Source organism: Sturnus vulgaris, chromosome 8 (assembly GCF_052056855.1).
Source record: "Sturnus vulgaris isolate bStuVul1 chromosome 8, bStuVul1.hap1, whole genome shotgun sequence".
In the NCBI taxonomy this organism is placed as follows: Eukaryota; Metazoa; Chordata; class Aves; order Passeriformes; family Sturnidae; genus Sturnus; species Sturnus vulgaris.
In genome coordinates, this window is record NC_142250.1 from 35,072,347 (window position 1) to 35,087,091 (window position 14,745).

General features: G+C 40.5%; 1 protein-coding gene across 4 annotated transcripts in view; it reads left to right on the forward strand.

Annotated features, from left to right (window-relative positions):
* The window catches only part of ZRANB1 (zinc finger RANBP2-type containing 1), a 41,744-nt gene that overhangs the window by 21,917 nt on the left and 5,082 nt on the right, over positions 1–14,745 (forward strand). For all 4 annotated transcript variants that reach the window (XM_088169440.1, XM_088169441.1, XM_088169438.1 and 1 more), the window contains exons 4-9: positions 2,172–2,359; positions 3,871–4,024; positions 6,375–6,446; positions 7,209–7,407; positions 10,650–10,770; positions 11,599–11,728. In XM_088169440.1, the coding sequence (XP_088025566.1) occupies positions 2,172–2,359; positions 3,871–4,024; positions 6,375–6,446; positions 7,209–7,407; positions 10,650–10,770; positions 11,599–11,728 (864 nt within the window). The remainder of the gene's footprint in view (positions 1–2,171; positions 2,360–3,870; positions 4,025–6,374; positions 6,447–7,208; positions 7,408–10,649; positions 10,771–11,598; positions 11,729–14,745) is intronic.

The following is a 14,745-nucleotide window of genomic DNA, read 5'->3' on the forward strand; positions in this document are numbered from 1 at the left end:
TTGTCTTGGGGATGTGGTGGAAGGTGCAGATGTCTCTCCCATGTCAGTAGGAGTGGTTAAAATACAAAAAGGGGTGATGTGGCTTTTAGTCTTTAACAAGATGCTTCTCCTAAATTAATGTAATAATAAAAAATAAAGGATATAATAAGATTGCTGAGAACCTGCTCTTCTATCAAATTTCTTCTTTCCCCAGATTCTTGGGTTTGCCAAAGCTGTGGTTTAACTTGTTTTAAGAGGACAGATAATGAGAAATTTGATTTGTTATCTGTGACACAGATACAAATCTACACACACACACAAAAGTGTCAGTTTGGAGTATTTGGTTGGAATGATCATGGCAAGAGCCATGAGGAATTGCCTAATCAGTGGCAAAAATGTGTTTGCATGGAAATAAAGTTTTACATTTGGCACTTCTGACTCCTACAGAGCAAGAACTAAAATTGGAAAGACAAAACTCATCTGGGGAGAATACATGGGCAGGCACTGAATGAGTAGTGCTGGAGTAGAACAGGAATGTCTTTATTACAGGAAACAGACACATGCAGCAGAAAACTGAAAAAAAATACACTCCTGTATGGTTTTCCTTCTGCCCTGACCTGTTAGGACTATGGAATGAATGGATGGATACTGTATGACTAAAATTCACAATTGAATTGTTGTTTTGGAACTTCTCTGCTTCAGAGCACTGTTGAATAATCTGTTATGTGTGGAAGCATACAGAGCACAGCTGATAACTCTGTAGAGAAATGTCTTGCACTGATAATCCATTGTCCCCCCTGCATTTCTTCAGAAAGCTTTATAATCCCAGCATTCAAAATGATACTTTTTGGCTGAGCTAAGAATGCTTTTCTAAATCCTGGATTAACCAGCAAGCCAGTGGTTAGTGTGCTTCTCTGCTAGCAGCTACTTCAATTTGTCCTGTTGGAGTTTTTTTAATTTTGGTAGGGGATTTTTGCTCGTTTGGGATGAGGGGTTTGTTTGAGGGGGAGGGAAGTGTTGTGGTTTTTTTCCTTTTTTTTATTTGGTTTCAAGTCCTGAGTGGGAGTGATTGTCCTGATTGGGTCTGATGACCTTTCCTCTTCATCAGCTTTTGAGTCTTGGTGAGCAGATGAAGTGAAGGATGGAGCTGGGTCCCAATCTCCGGCCTCATGGCCTCCACTCAGCTGCTGACTCTCAGGAGGTGCAGGAAATAGGGACAGGGCTTTCTCATTTGTCATCTGTGCTCTTCTCTGCTTGAGCTGCTGCAACGAGGGCTGCTTCTCAGGAGTGAGATTCTATTTACTGCTCCAGTAAAGATGGCTTTAGGGACACTATTCTGTTTCCTCAGCTCAGCACTGCACTGTTCTCTTGTGGACCACATACCTAAAATAGAATATATTTGAAGGGATTTCTAAATTTAGGAAGTCTTATATTGGAACAGATCCTATTAGCAGCTCCGCATCTTACTGATAGTGTATTCTGATAATTTGCAGCTAAGGAATAGATTCAGCATGATTGGTCTTGATATGAAGCATGGTACAGAAATCAAAGATTACCAGTGTCTCTAGAAGACATTGGGTTCATTCATTGTTCCTCCCATCTTGCTTTAGAAGGTACACACAGTGTATTTAATTTCTCTTTAATTCAGTTTTAATAGAGTATCCTGAGTGAAACTCTCAGGCTCCATTAGTAGCAGAGATGGTGAGCTGAAGAGAAAAAATTATGCTTTGTACCATTGGTACTGTTTGGAGAAAATAAAACTTTTTAGTCCAAAAACGTTTTAATAGATTCTATTTCTATGATCTAGTAATTTGTTTTTTGAAATAAAAAGGAAGATAAAGTGATCAAACTAATCTCTGTACTGTGAAGAAATGACTTTCTCTCTGGTCAAATGAAATGCTTGTGTGTATGTTACTGCTGGTGCTTCATCATGGGTCCACTTCTGAGCTGACTTTTGATCTCTTACATTTTCTATTAGTGTGGGTTACAGAAATGGTCTGAGAGATGAGGTAAGTGTCAATATTTTGCAGTCTTCTGCTTAAAATAATTAAAGATTGGCAACTTTCTTGCTATGCATGGTCTATTTGGCCTGTAACAGAACAGCTACGGGTGGGCTGTTCTATGAGGTGGCTTGTTCCAGAATGGCTCCCTCACTGTCCAAGATGAACTGTGTGTTGTTTCTGTGCCCTCAGGAGTCGTGGAAGGTGACTTAGCTGCCGTGGAAGCCTACAAATCATCCGGAGGGGACATTGCCCGGCAGCTGACGGCAGACGAGGTGCGGCTGCTGAACCGCCCGTCCGCCTTCGACGTGGGCTACACCCTGGTGCACCTGGCCATCCGCTTCCAGAGGCAGGACATGCTGGCCATCCTCCTCACTGAGGTGAGCTCCCCTGGCCCTTGCAGGGATGGAACAGCACTTTGTGTCACTGCACCACTGTGTGCAGCCAGTGGCACACAGCTTTGGTTTGTGGTCGTGGTAAAATAGATGTGAATCGCTGCCTTGTGCCTGGGATTTCTCCTCAAGAAGTGAGTTTGCTTTAAGAGACTCTGTTGTGATGGTCCTGAGGATGTTCAGTTTTCTCATTAATGAACAGTCTTGGCACACGTTGTGACCTTACTGGCAGTGGAAGTGAGCTATTGTGAGGCTTCCTGTGCTCTGGGTGGGGGAGAGGAAATGCTCTCAAAGCAAAGCACTGACATCAATGACAGCGTAGTTTGTTCTGAGTTTGTTAATGAGTTAGTGTACCTGGGCTGGCTTTCCTGGGTTTTGTGGGAGCTTCTCTTCCAGAGAGAGGCAAATTTCTTGCTTTGCAAAATTGCTGCATTTTTTCCTATTCCTTTTCCATTTTATAGACTGACTGGTTCCTCTGTTTTGCTCTTCCACTTCTTTGTGTCACCTCACTTCTGGTGACCTCTTCTGTTCTCCATCTTTGTCCTGTAAATAATGGTGACCTTTTTTGTCTGTTTTCTTCAAGTCAGACTTTTGGTTCCTCATCTGATCAGGGAGAGACTTTTATTCTGCCTCCTTGCCTGATGATTAGTGCAATTCTGAAAGCTGCTGTTTGCCTGCAAAGCACATAAAGATGATGGAATGCTCAGTGTTGAATAATTAAAAAGAGTAGATGAAGCAAGACAAATGTAGTTAAAGCCTTGAGTATATATTTATATACCACTGATGTCAGTAGCTTTGTGCTGCTTACATAACTCTGTGTGGATGGAGTTATATGTTTAAAAACAAGTTAATTTACTGACATACTGTTTTAGGGATTTTTGTGTTTGGTTTTGTTTCAGTGTCTAGGAATACTGGCTCATCTTGCCATTTCTGGAAATGCTTAGTAGTGTTTGAGCTCCAGTGATAATTTTCTTTTCTAGGATATGAATGAGTGAAAATGTGGGTCTTGAAGGTGGGTTTCTTTAATATGTATCTGGTGTCATCCCTGTGCCACTTGTCCTTGATCACTGAGTGGGTTTCTGCTGCCAGTGATGACTAGAACTGGAGAACTCTCTTAGCTTAATTGTTTTGGGAAGATTGTAGGAAGCTCTCTTGTGCTGTGGTAATAAAGTTTTGTTAAATCTAGACTTGACTCATGCATGAGATTTGAGATTGTTGTTATTATGAGCTCTTACCTATTTTTCCTCTTTTTCAGCTGGGAGCACTCACCTGTTAATTCACTTCAATTTAAAGATGTTTTTTAACCAGATCTATGTTTTCAGTTCCATGACAAATGAGACATTTCATTAAGAATCACTAAACTTTTGTTCTTTCAGGATGCCAGTGTTTATAGTTCTCTTGCATTCCTTGCTAACCAAACACTCTGCTGGTGGTCATCCCTCCCAAATCTTTATATTTGATGGGATAATCCTGAGTGCAGTAACTGTGTTGTGTTACAGGTATCCCAACATGCAGCCAAGTGCATTCCTGCCATGGTGTGCCCAGAGGTGACAGAACAAATCCGCCGTGAAATTGCTGCATCTCTTCATCAGCGAAAGGGAGACTTTGCTTGTTATTTCCTCACTGACCTTGTGACGTTTACGTTACCTGCAGGTAGCTACAGAACCCTTCTTCCTGCTGCAAGGTTTTATTGCTTGCTCACTAGTTGAAAACGATGTGTATTTTGATTTTTCTGGTGGTGGTGTGTGTGTAGGTTTTATTCATTAAGAGCCTTATTAATTAATTTCTTTTAGAGTTTTATTTGTTAAGACCTATTTTATTGGGTCAGATTTAGTAGTTGAATTTGATGACTCAGTATTTGCATGCTTCAATCCATACATTGTTCCTGTGAACTGAGCATCTGTTGTCCTACTTAGGCATGAAGAAATGGAAGAAAAGTGGTGTGTTCTAAGGAAAGGCTGTATTTAAAGTGAAAATTGGAGCCCAGACATTTCTGGTCCATGATGTGATTTTTTCACATGGCTATTTTAGCTTTCAGTCCTTTTTGTTGAGGCCCAGAGCTTTTCTTTTTATTTAGTTGTAGCAATAGCACTTTTTGAATACTTTTGAGGTGCTCCAAGATCAAGAGAATGTTTATCTACTAACAAGGAGCTATTAGAAGACTTTTAATCTTCAAAAGCTGTTTCCTTTAATAGAAATGCTATCAATAGTAAGAAAATGTGCAGCTGCAGACTGTGCCAATCAGCAGATCTGATCTGTTTGTCTTTTTATTAAAAACATTACAAGAATTCTGTTTTGAACCCCTTTGGTTGAGTGCTACCTCATCTCCTCTTTAGAAGGTCTGGCTATTAACCACTTGTGCTCTGTGAGTCATGTATGAAAGGCACGGGGGATTGGATATATGGGGTGTGTCTGGGAGACTAAAATTCCATTGCTTTTTAGGGGAGAGAGGGGAAAGGGGCAACAGAAGGATTTCATAACACGTGTGAGAAATGTTCTCTCCAGAGCTTAAGGATTTTTGTAGTATTTTCAAGAGAGAAATCTTAAAACACTGTGCAGCTTTTCTGGCACAGGTAATAGCTGTTAAGTAATTAAAAAATAAAACTGTTCAAAAGCTTTTGTGCACCAAAGGGTGCACTTTCCTCACACTTTGCCAACTATACATCTTTTGCAGTTTGGCTCCAGAGGGCATTTCCAAGCATAGAAGTATAAATCACACAATCCTGGTCAGATATTTCTTAAACAATGTAGTTTGGGAACCACTGGACCTTTCAAATAAACAAATTGGATCCTCCTGAAAAGCCAGTGCTTGGATATTAGAGAGCAAAGCTTTTACATTGATTGCTGGTCACTGCAAGCAGTTTTAACTTAAAAAGCCCCAATCAATCATGCAAAAAAAAAAAAAAGTCCATCCCACCATCCCACATCACCCTGCCTGCACCAGGCATTAATGTACTTCAGTAGCAACTCATGTGCCTAAATGTGGACCTAAAAGCCCTGGGGTATTGGACATCTGAGCAGGACTGGCAGTTACCTCACTCCAATTAAGAGAGATCTTTGTGTCCTTGAAATAGCACTTAGGCCCCAGTCCTTATCCCCTAGAGTGCCTGAAGGGGTGCTGGATGTTCCTGTTCCTATTTTATTTACTGCCTTAACTTCCACGTGTTTAAGTTTGATGATTGTACTGAAACCAGCAAAGGTCCTCTGGTTGCTGGCAACCCTTTACTGCTTATCCTCTGTTGGAATGCAGGCCAGGAGCAAATATTTACTGTGTGGCATATGCTGAGTTTTAGAATGTGTGACAGTGCTTGTTGCTTTAAATGATACAGCAGACACAAAAGAGTTCTGCCCCTTACACAGTTTTCCACCTTTTTTTTTCCCTCTTTTTTATGAGGTAGTTGCAAAATCTGTCTGTAGTGCTCTTGGAGCAGTTGTCAGTTAGTGGCATTTTCCATGACATAGCTCAATAGTTTTCCCATTTCTTGTTTTTTTTAACTTGCTGCAAACCATTGGGGTTCTCAGAACTATTTCACTGAAGCCTGAATGTGGTAACAAAGGAAGGGGATGTTCTGGAGAAGAACACATCCCTTGGCAAACTGGACCTGTCCATTTGGATAGACTGCAGAGGAGAAGCCATTCCAGATGGATGGAAAACCATTGCTCAGGATTGAAGCTGTGCTAAAATACAATAGGGTTGAAATTTCTTTTGAAATTTCTCACCTCAAAGTGGTTCTCCACTTTCTCCTTCAGAGAAATCCAGTCTTACCCTATGCATGCTGTGATGATCCTTTCTGCATCAAAGGTGTGACAGTGAGGCTGAGATACAAACCTGCCTCAGCACTCTGCAAAGCCTTGGGTCACACATGGTGACAGCAGCTTTCCAGAGGAGGTGTTAGGGCTGATAGGGCAAAAGCTGTTCTGTGAGTTCTCCTGAGCTGCAGCTGGTGATGTCTCTTTTACAGTAGCATTAAGTCACTCTTGTGTTTGCTTTCTGTTTTTCCAGATATTGAAGATTTACCGCCCACAGTCCAGGAAAAATTATTTGATGAAGTACTTGACAGAGATGTTCAGAAAGGTAAATGCACTGAGAACAGCTGAGATTACTCCTGGCCTTTCTTTAGAGAATGTGTCTCTTACTAAAAATAAACTATATATGTCTGTATATATGTGGCTCTGTCTATTGAAATGTTTTAAATAGAGGTTGGGTGCTTTCAACTTGATCTTCAACCTGGAATTCATGAAGTCACAGAATGGTTTGGGCTGGAAGGGACCTTGAAGACCTTGTAGACCAAGTTGCTTTGAGCTAGCAACTTTCAGAATGGGACAGCCACAGCTTGTCTGGATAACCTGTGCCAGGGCTCACCGTGCTCACAGGGAACAATTTCTTCCCAACATCCCATCTAACTCTGCTCTGTGGCATTGGAATGCCATCCCCCCTTATCCTGTCACTGCATGCCCATGTGAAATTATTTTAACATTTCCAGTCTATTTATGAGGTAGAGGGAGAATGGAGTCTGTAGAAACTGTGTTTGTAGAGCTTTTAAAAATCTTTAAAAGTCAGTTTTGAGCCACAAGCTTTTTAAGGAAAACTGAAAAAAATATTTTCATTTCAGTAACAATCCTCAAATAAATGATGTGGTGCTGTCGTTTGGTTTTGGTTTATTTTATTGACAGTAGGAGAGATTTCCTCAGCCAGTGTAGTTGACCTGTTCATTGTATGAAGGAAAGCAGAGTTTATTCATGCAAAGGGGTAGATTACTGAGGCTATGCCATGATTGTGCTGTGTGAATTCTGTGAGGTGAATAAGCGTGTTTCAGAGCTGGCTGTGCCGTTGCAGAGCTGGAGGAGGAGTCTCCCATCATTAACTGGTCCCTGGAGCTGGGGACACGCCTGGACAGCAGGCTGTACGCACTTTGGAACCGCACTGCCGGGGACTGCCTGCTCGACTCCGTGCTCCAGGCCACCTGGGGCATCTACGACAAGGAGTCCGTGCTGCGCAAGGCTCTGCACGACAGTTTACACGACTGCTCCCACTGGTGAGTCCAGGCAGCAGAACCCCACAGCCACCCCTCCCCACTTCCCTGGCGATTGTGCTCCTCAAAGCCGTCGAGTCACCCTGCTCCCAGCTGGGATCTTCACCTCGTGTTTTAAATACGAGCACTGGAAACTTGGACGCCCCGAAGTCAGGGATGGCATGAACTCAGCAAATGGCATTTCAAACACTAAAATGCTTTATACTTGTCAAGCATGCACTGACCACGGTTACTGCAGCTGGATTTTGTGTCCTTGCAATGTAAATCGTGCACATGCCATGCCTTGCTGCTTGGTGGGAGCTGTGCAGAAGATTGTTAGTAGAATATAGACTTCTATTCTTTGTAAACTCTTCAGTATTTTCATTCCATCTGCTTAGTTACAGCTTTACTCAGGATTGCTCTTTTTATCCCTGTTCTGTCTGCTAAAATAATGGCAGTAAAGCAGAGAGTGTTGACATTTAACTGGTTCTGTCATTTGGCCATAAAATTGATTTATCCTGCTGTAAAACAACTTTTGTTACTTTGCACTGACAGCCTTCTTTAGTTGGATACTGTGGTTTCCTTCTGCTAAAGGGACAATCTTAGCTGGACCTTCAGTGGTGTCCAACAGCTCTCCAGGGTGTCCTGGACTAAGGGATGAGCTGATAAAGACTGATAATCCAAGTCACAGATGATCATTTCTTTGTTCTTGTAGTCAAGGACAGGAGAAACACTGTCAGCACATACTGCAGAAAGAGCCTGTCCCTGTCCTCTTGCTGTACAGGAGGTCAACAACAAAGGTTCATTTAGGGGTACCTGTAATAAATTTTGTGCTGATGGGGGAGAGCTCCCCAGATTAGCATTCAGAGCTGGATTCCAGAAAGTGGTGCTTCAGTAGCAATTCCCCCAAGAACCAGTGTGTGAAAGGATCTGCCAGTGCTTTGGAGTTGTTCAGCACGGAGTGTGCATCTTGTCCATGCAGGAATTTCCTTGGTATCAGCTGGGGAGCTCCCATGAGGCCAGAACAGAAATCTAGGATAGATCCGGTTTTGTTCTTTATGGTAACAAAACCAACCATGATACCCAAAAACATGCTGCAAACTACTGAGATTTTACCACATCCCTCAGAATGTTGGTGTTAACTGTGGTTGACTTACTGCTGTATCTTAACATAACTCATTTAGGGGCTATTAAATCTTGTTAAGCTTTTTATTTATGTCTAGACAGAATTTTCATTTTATTTGGAGTTCGCCTAATCTTTATCCTTATTAGAAGCATAATTTTTAACTGGTTGATGTGTTTCTTCAAGGGAACAAGTCATGTTCCTTGTTAGGAACAAGTCTTTAGAATAAGTCTTTTAACCAGATTTTGTTGTAAATGGAACATTCTGTACATCCTATAGGTGCTGTATAGGTTCCATTTGAGAAGATACACTTAATTTTGTGGACTAGGACATGTGGCTGATAGCTGATGTCGTCACTGGAACAAGCTCTTAAATGCAATCCCTGCTTAAACTTTTATCTAGTGGAATTATTCTTCAAAGCCTCCACAAAGACACTTAAAAATGGGTATTTTTATAGTCAGACAGAAAACACTCACGTAACTCATTTGACCTCCTTTTTTTTATGTTTGTTTAGATGCTGAACAAAGAAAAATCTATTTACCAGAGACAGTCTTATGTCTGGTACTCACAAAAAGCTCCATAGTGAAGTTCCCAGAGGCTCTGGCCTGTGGAGTCTTTCCCACTCACCTTTCAATAACTGTACTTTTTTTCTTTACACAAAAGTGTGTTCTGATGTGTCCCTTTTTGTATTCCACCATTAGCTTTTGCTGGAGAATGGGCACATGCCCTAAGTTGACTTTCAGAATTTTATTCTTTAATGGATGCATTCAGTTCTCTTGTGTTAACCTGAAAAGTTTGCTTTAAATGAAACCAAAATCTTGTCTATGGCTGATAACTCAGGGAAGAAACTTCTTTAGGAGAAACTTTCACAGTTCAGCTTTTAGGGAGTAGTTTGGTGTTTTCATTTTTTTTTTCCTCCCTTGATTTTTCTGGGCTTTCACTCTGGTGATGTGGGAGTTTTTGTTGTTGTTTTGCTTTGTTTTTTCTTCACCCAGAATCTGATTAAATTTCTTTCAGGAGACCCGGGAATTAATTCATTTAGCACAAAATGCTGTTAGACATTGATGAGAGAAAACAGGCAAAATATTTATCAGCAACAAAGGTATTCAAATATGTATTCAAATATCCTAATAGGATTTTAAGCCATGCAAAGGTTCTAGCTGGATTCAGGAAACCCAGCCTGGCTGGTGGCTGCTGTCCTACACACCAAGGTTTTAGGGTGATTCCAGCTTCACTGAAAGCACAGGAAAGATCTTATCCACACACACTCACTGCCTGCTAATATTCTCAGGTTTTAATTAAATGAGTTCATTTCAGTGACTTTTTTAATAAGCTGAAACTTCAAAATGGTTTCTTTGTCTTCACAGTAAAAGCCATTGTTTAAAAGTTGGCTTAGCACTGTTCCCTAAATCCCTGTTCCTAATATGAAGTTGTGGCTTTTCCATAGTGTTGGACGGAGTTTATAATATTAAAAAGCAAACATCTTCCTTTTAATGTGTCATTTTTCTTGGTAAATGGATAAATAAAATATAACGACTGATCTAAGTCCCACTTTGCATATTTGATTCTTATCCACACTGCTTTACAACTCCATATAATGTGGAATTACCACCCCTTTGCTCTAAAACCTGGTATAAAAGGGATTCTACCTTTTAACCATGGGCTGTTGGAAATTGATATGCAAGTACTTTGAAGTTAATTAACTCATGATGTGGTTAAAAATAGAAGATACCTATATTTTTTTTGTATGAGAAGAATGAGCAACTCCTTCTGTATGAAATGGAAGGTCTTACTTATGTTCCCTGTATATCAACACTTAAATAAGACTTAAAACAAAACTTATGGCAAGAAGTATCAAACTAGGCAGGAGCCTGGCAGGAACTTGGACCATGTTTGCTGTAGCATTGCTTCTTTTTTTGAAGTGGTTCTTAAATGAGGTTTAATAAATAGAGTCCCCTGAAGCTAAAAAGCAAAACAAAATCCACTTTTCCTGCTACTTGCTCTCTTTTTTCCCCCCTTCTTGGGATGAAGGATTACAAGAGTTAAATACTACTGTCAGGATTATAGTGGTTGAGTAAATATTTTTGCCTTTACCATTTTTTCTCTCTCTCTCTCTCTCTCTCTCTCTCTCTCAACATTTTAGGTTCTACACACGCTGGAAAGAGTGGGAATCGTGGTATTCCCAAAGCTTTGGTTTACATTTCTCCTTGCGAGAGGAACAGTGGCAGGAAGATTGGGCATTCATTCTCTCTCTTGCAAGCCAGGTAGGAAAACTTCTTTCTCAGAGGGCTTTTGATATTTTGATTTCTGGAAAGAAGTGTCAGAACTAAAAGAGTTTTTCAGGAATAAGAATATTCATGTATGGAGGAAAAATATTCTTCTTAAGCCAATGATCTTAAAATCTTACTTAGTAAAGTCTTCTGTCAATATAGAAAGGTTCATTTGAAATGATAATTTTTGAGCTTCCTGTTAAGCAGTGCAACACAAAAAAAGAACTGTGGTATTAGAGCAAAGTCTGTAGCACTAACTAATAGACAATCATATGTTTAATATCCAGCTCCTGCAGTACTTTGACCTCCCAGAACACACCTCCAAATCTGTCAGCTTACACTGCTCAAACTCCAGCAAGCTGAGATTTTATAACTCAGCTCCGAAATGAGATTTACATGCCTATAAGCTTCCAGCTATGAGAATATTTTTAGCTCCTCTTTTAAACATGATTTTGGTGCTGTTTTTTTTTGAGATGTGTTTTGGATGTGCCCTTTTCCTATCATCAAAAGGTATTTGCCTTAAAGTGCCCTCAGAAGAAGGAATTATTTTTAGACCTTACATTATGTAGAGTTTCACTTCTAAGTGGGGAATGAAATCCATTACATTGAATCTGGGCAATAGGACAGAGAATTATTACTGACAGCTGACAAGCTGAAATGTTTTTCCTTATTTCCAATAATTTTCCAGTCTTTTGTTTTTCCTGTCAAAGCTTTATCACTCTTAAAAGCATTTTCTCTCAATTTGAAGATTGTTTTTCGAATGTCAAAGTAGAGGATGGTAAGTTCTGTTTCAAGTGATGTCTTTCTTTGTGTTTGGTTCAGCCTGGAGCGAGTTTGGAGCAGACACACATTTTTGTACTTGCACATATTCTTAGAAGACCAATTATAGTTTATGGAGTAAAATATTACAAGAGTTTTCGGGGAGAAACATTAGGATATACCCGCTTCCAAGGTAAGCCTTGCATTTTTAAAATTCACTTTTAAACAAGGCTGGGCTGTAAATCAGTAGTGACAGGAAGTGACTGTCTGGAAAAGGATGGAATATTATTGTGGGTAAATTTTCATTTACTATTAAAAAGAACAAAATAATCCTCTCCAGACTTGCAGTTTTTCATTTTATAATGGGCATGGCGCCTGTAAAAGTGAATTCTGTGATACTTTAAAGGGAGTTTTAAAAATTTATCTGTGTTTCAGTGATTCACACTTTACAGCAAGTGTATGTTAATACTAACTTTTTTCTCATTAGTACTATAATTTTGCTTAGCTTGATCAGGTTCTTTCTGACTTTTTCTCCTCCTTTTCTTCAGGACAGCGTGACTGTCCTTAAGATAAATATGAAGATGACTCAGTCCAGTTTTGCTTAGACTTAACATCTGTAGATTTCTAAAGATGCATTTTCTGCTTTGCAAACCAAATCTGTGTTTGGGCAACTTTCCCCTTTGTGACATGCTAATACTTTATTATTCAAATAATAAAACATGAGAGGGGATTTGGAGCATCTGCACAAACTGAGTTGTAAACAGAACCCGAGGGGAAGGAGCTGTGTGTGTTCCAGGGGGTTGGGACATTTGTTTTGCCCACAGTTCATATTCCTGGCCTCAAGTACATCTGCTTGATAATGACCCACTCTTTATTTATAGCTTAGCTGAGGACTTCCCAAAACATGTGATTTGAAAGAAAACAGTATGGTGACTTTGGAAGGAGGCAAGCCCATGGTCTATAGAAAACCCTAAGCTGTGCATTTAATGTTAATTTATAACTATTTAGAGTCTTGGTTTCTAAGTTTGGGGCAGTAAGAAAACTTCATATAGGGAATTAATTACTTTTCTGAAGAGTCTAAAAGTTTAGTAATCACTGTAGTCGGATGTTAACTTTTCCTTTGATGATGAAATGCTGGGAAGGAACAGTTACTTACATCACTTTAAATCTGAGATTTGTGTTGCCTTTAACTCCAAGGCTTAGTGGTTTGCAAATGGTTTTATTTCCTAGATTGGGCATCGAGGCAGACAAGTGTTACATGGCCTAAATGTGTTGAAATTTTCTTGCTCTGTGAACCAGAAGGAAACTGAGTGTGTGGAACACCCTTTTACTGCAAATAGGTTTCCAGGAATTTAGGCAGCCAACTAGTTACAACTTGAGATTTCCTTGCCACAAGTCACATCCATCCATCCATGGAAACAGCACTGGGAACAGGTGAACTTGGAGTCCTGTGTCACAGTACCTGGAATTGCTCCTCTCCCTGCCCAGCCACATTTTTGTGGTTAATGTGTGCTAATCAAATGCCATCGGCACAGCTGAAATCCAACTGAGTGGGGTGGGCTGCCAGGAGGAGTCTCCTGCTCTGGGCCTGTGTGGAGCTTTGGGGAGTGCTGGGGTGTTCCTGCCTCTGTTTAACATCACATCCACCACAAAAGTCACTGGAAGTGTCCAAGGTCAGGTTGCACAGGGCTTGGAACAACCTGGGATAGTGGAAGATTGGACAGGGAGTGGAACTGGATGGGCTTTAAGGTCCCTTCCAACCTAAACCACTCTGTAATTGTGGGTTATAATAGAAATGGGGAATTGAATATTTTTTAATGCTTATTTAACATCATGGTTCAGTTTGTAGCACCCTCTTAGCCACCCCTAAAATACTCTCACTGACAGGAAATTTTTTTTCTGGGATTCCTTGTTCCAGCTTGGCATCCTTGCTGTAGCTGCTGTGAATCCCATAATTGCCAGCCTTCTTGTTTCCCAGATTCCAGCCGACTTAATTCTTTAAATATTAAAGCTTCAGTGGTGGAAGTTCTGTTTGCTCAAGTCCTAACTATGACCCTGGTCAGACCCTCCTGGTCTGGCCATGTGTATTTAGTGGTACAAATATACAGCTTTTTAAATGGAACAGGAAAAAAAGATGACTGACTGAAGTGATCATCAGGTCAGGCTGGAGAAACTAAATCCTGTGTGGGTGGCTTCAGGATAGGTGTTAGCCTATACTCTCTATTTTCTGTAGCTTGTGTTCATGTCAATTGTTGTTACACAACCTTCTGCCTTTATATCAGAGTGACTTTTATAACTCCTAAGAGCACTAGATATTCTCCCTGGCAATGCTTGAAATTCTTTTCTTGTGGAGCTCATCACAGTGTTGAGGAGGAATGGAAAGTGTAGCACAGCTTTCTGTCTTAGGGAAATGATTGGTGTGGAATTTTCACCAGGATAAAACAATGGTGAAAGAAGATTTCCAAATACTTGCTGAATTTCAGTGTAGAGATGGAGGCAAACATGATTTTCAGTCCTGAAAGATCAGATAGCTGTGCTCCCAGGAACTGAGGGACTGTCTTCCTTATATTGGACTGGATGTCATCTTCATGGAAATTTGAATTTTGACTGGATGTTTTGTTCTTACCCTAAATGCAAAGGCTTGAAACCTTTAGTGAACACTTACCTGGTGTTAGTCGCCTTTTGTATTTAACATTGCTTTAGAGTGAGACTTAGTAATGGGGACAGGAGGAAGGGAAGGCTAAGAAAGTATTGAAAGGATCTGTCTTTAAATCGAGGTGTTGTAAAAACTTGTGTGACTCTTAATTTTAAACAAATGGCCAGACTTTTAGGTAGCTCTTGATTGCTAATTCAAAAACAAAGGTGGGGGAGGAAGAAGGCACAGTTATTTACTGATAGCCCTCACTAATTTTTACTGCAGTACAAAAAGATGAGCTCAAAACTTCAGCAGAACCTCCAAAGCCACCCCCTGCCTCGGATTCCCATTTTAGCCTTGCCCTTCCCTCTGGGTGGCTGTCGGAGGAGCTGTGTTTGCAGCAGCAGCTGTACTAGGAGGGGTTGCTATGCTACATGTGCACTTGAGTTTATGTGGGGGCTATTTTTAACCTGTCACAAGGTGAGCTGTGCTTTTGCTTAAGTTGTCTTGCAGCAGTACACACCAAGAATTATTTATGTTCCTGGAAGAAAGGAGTTCCAGTTTTATTTTGAGAT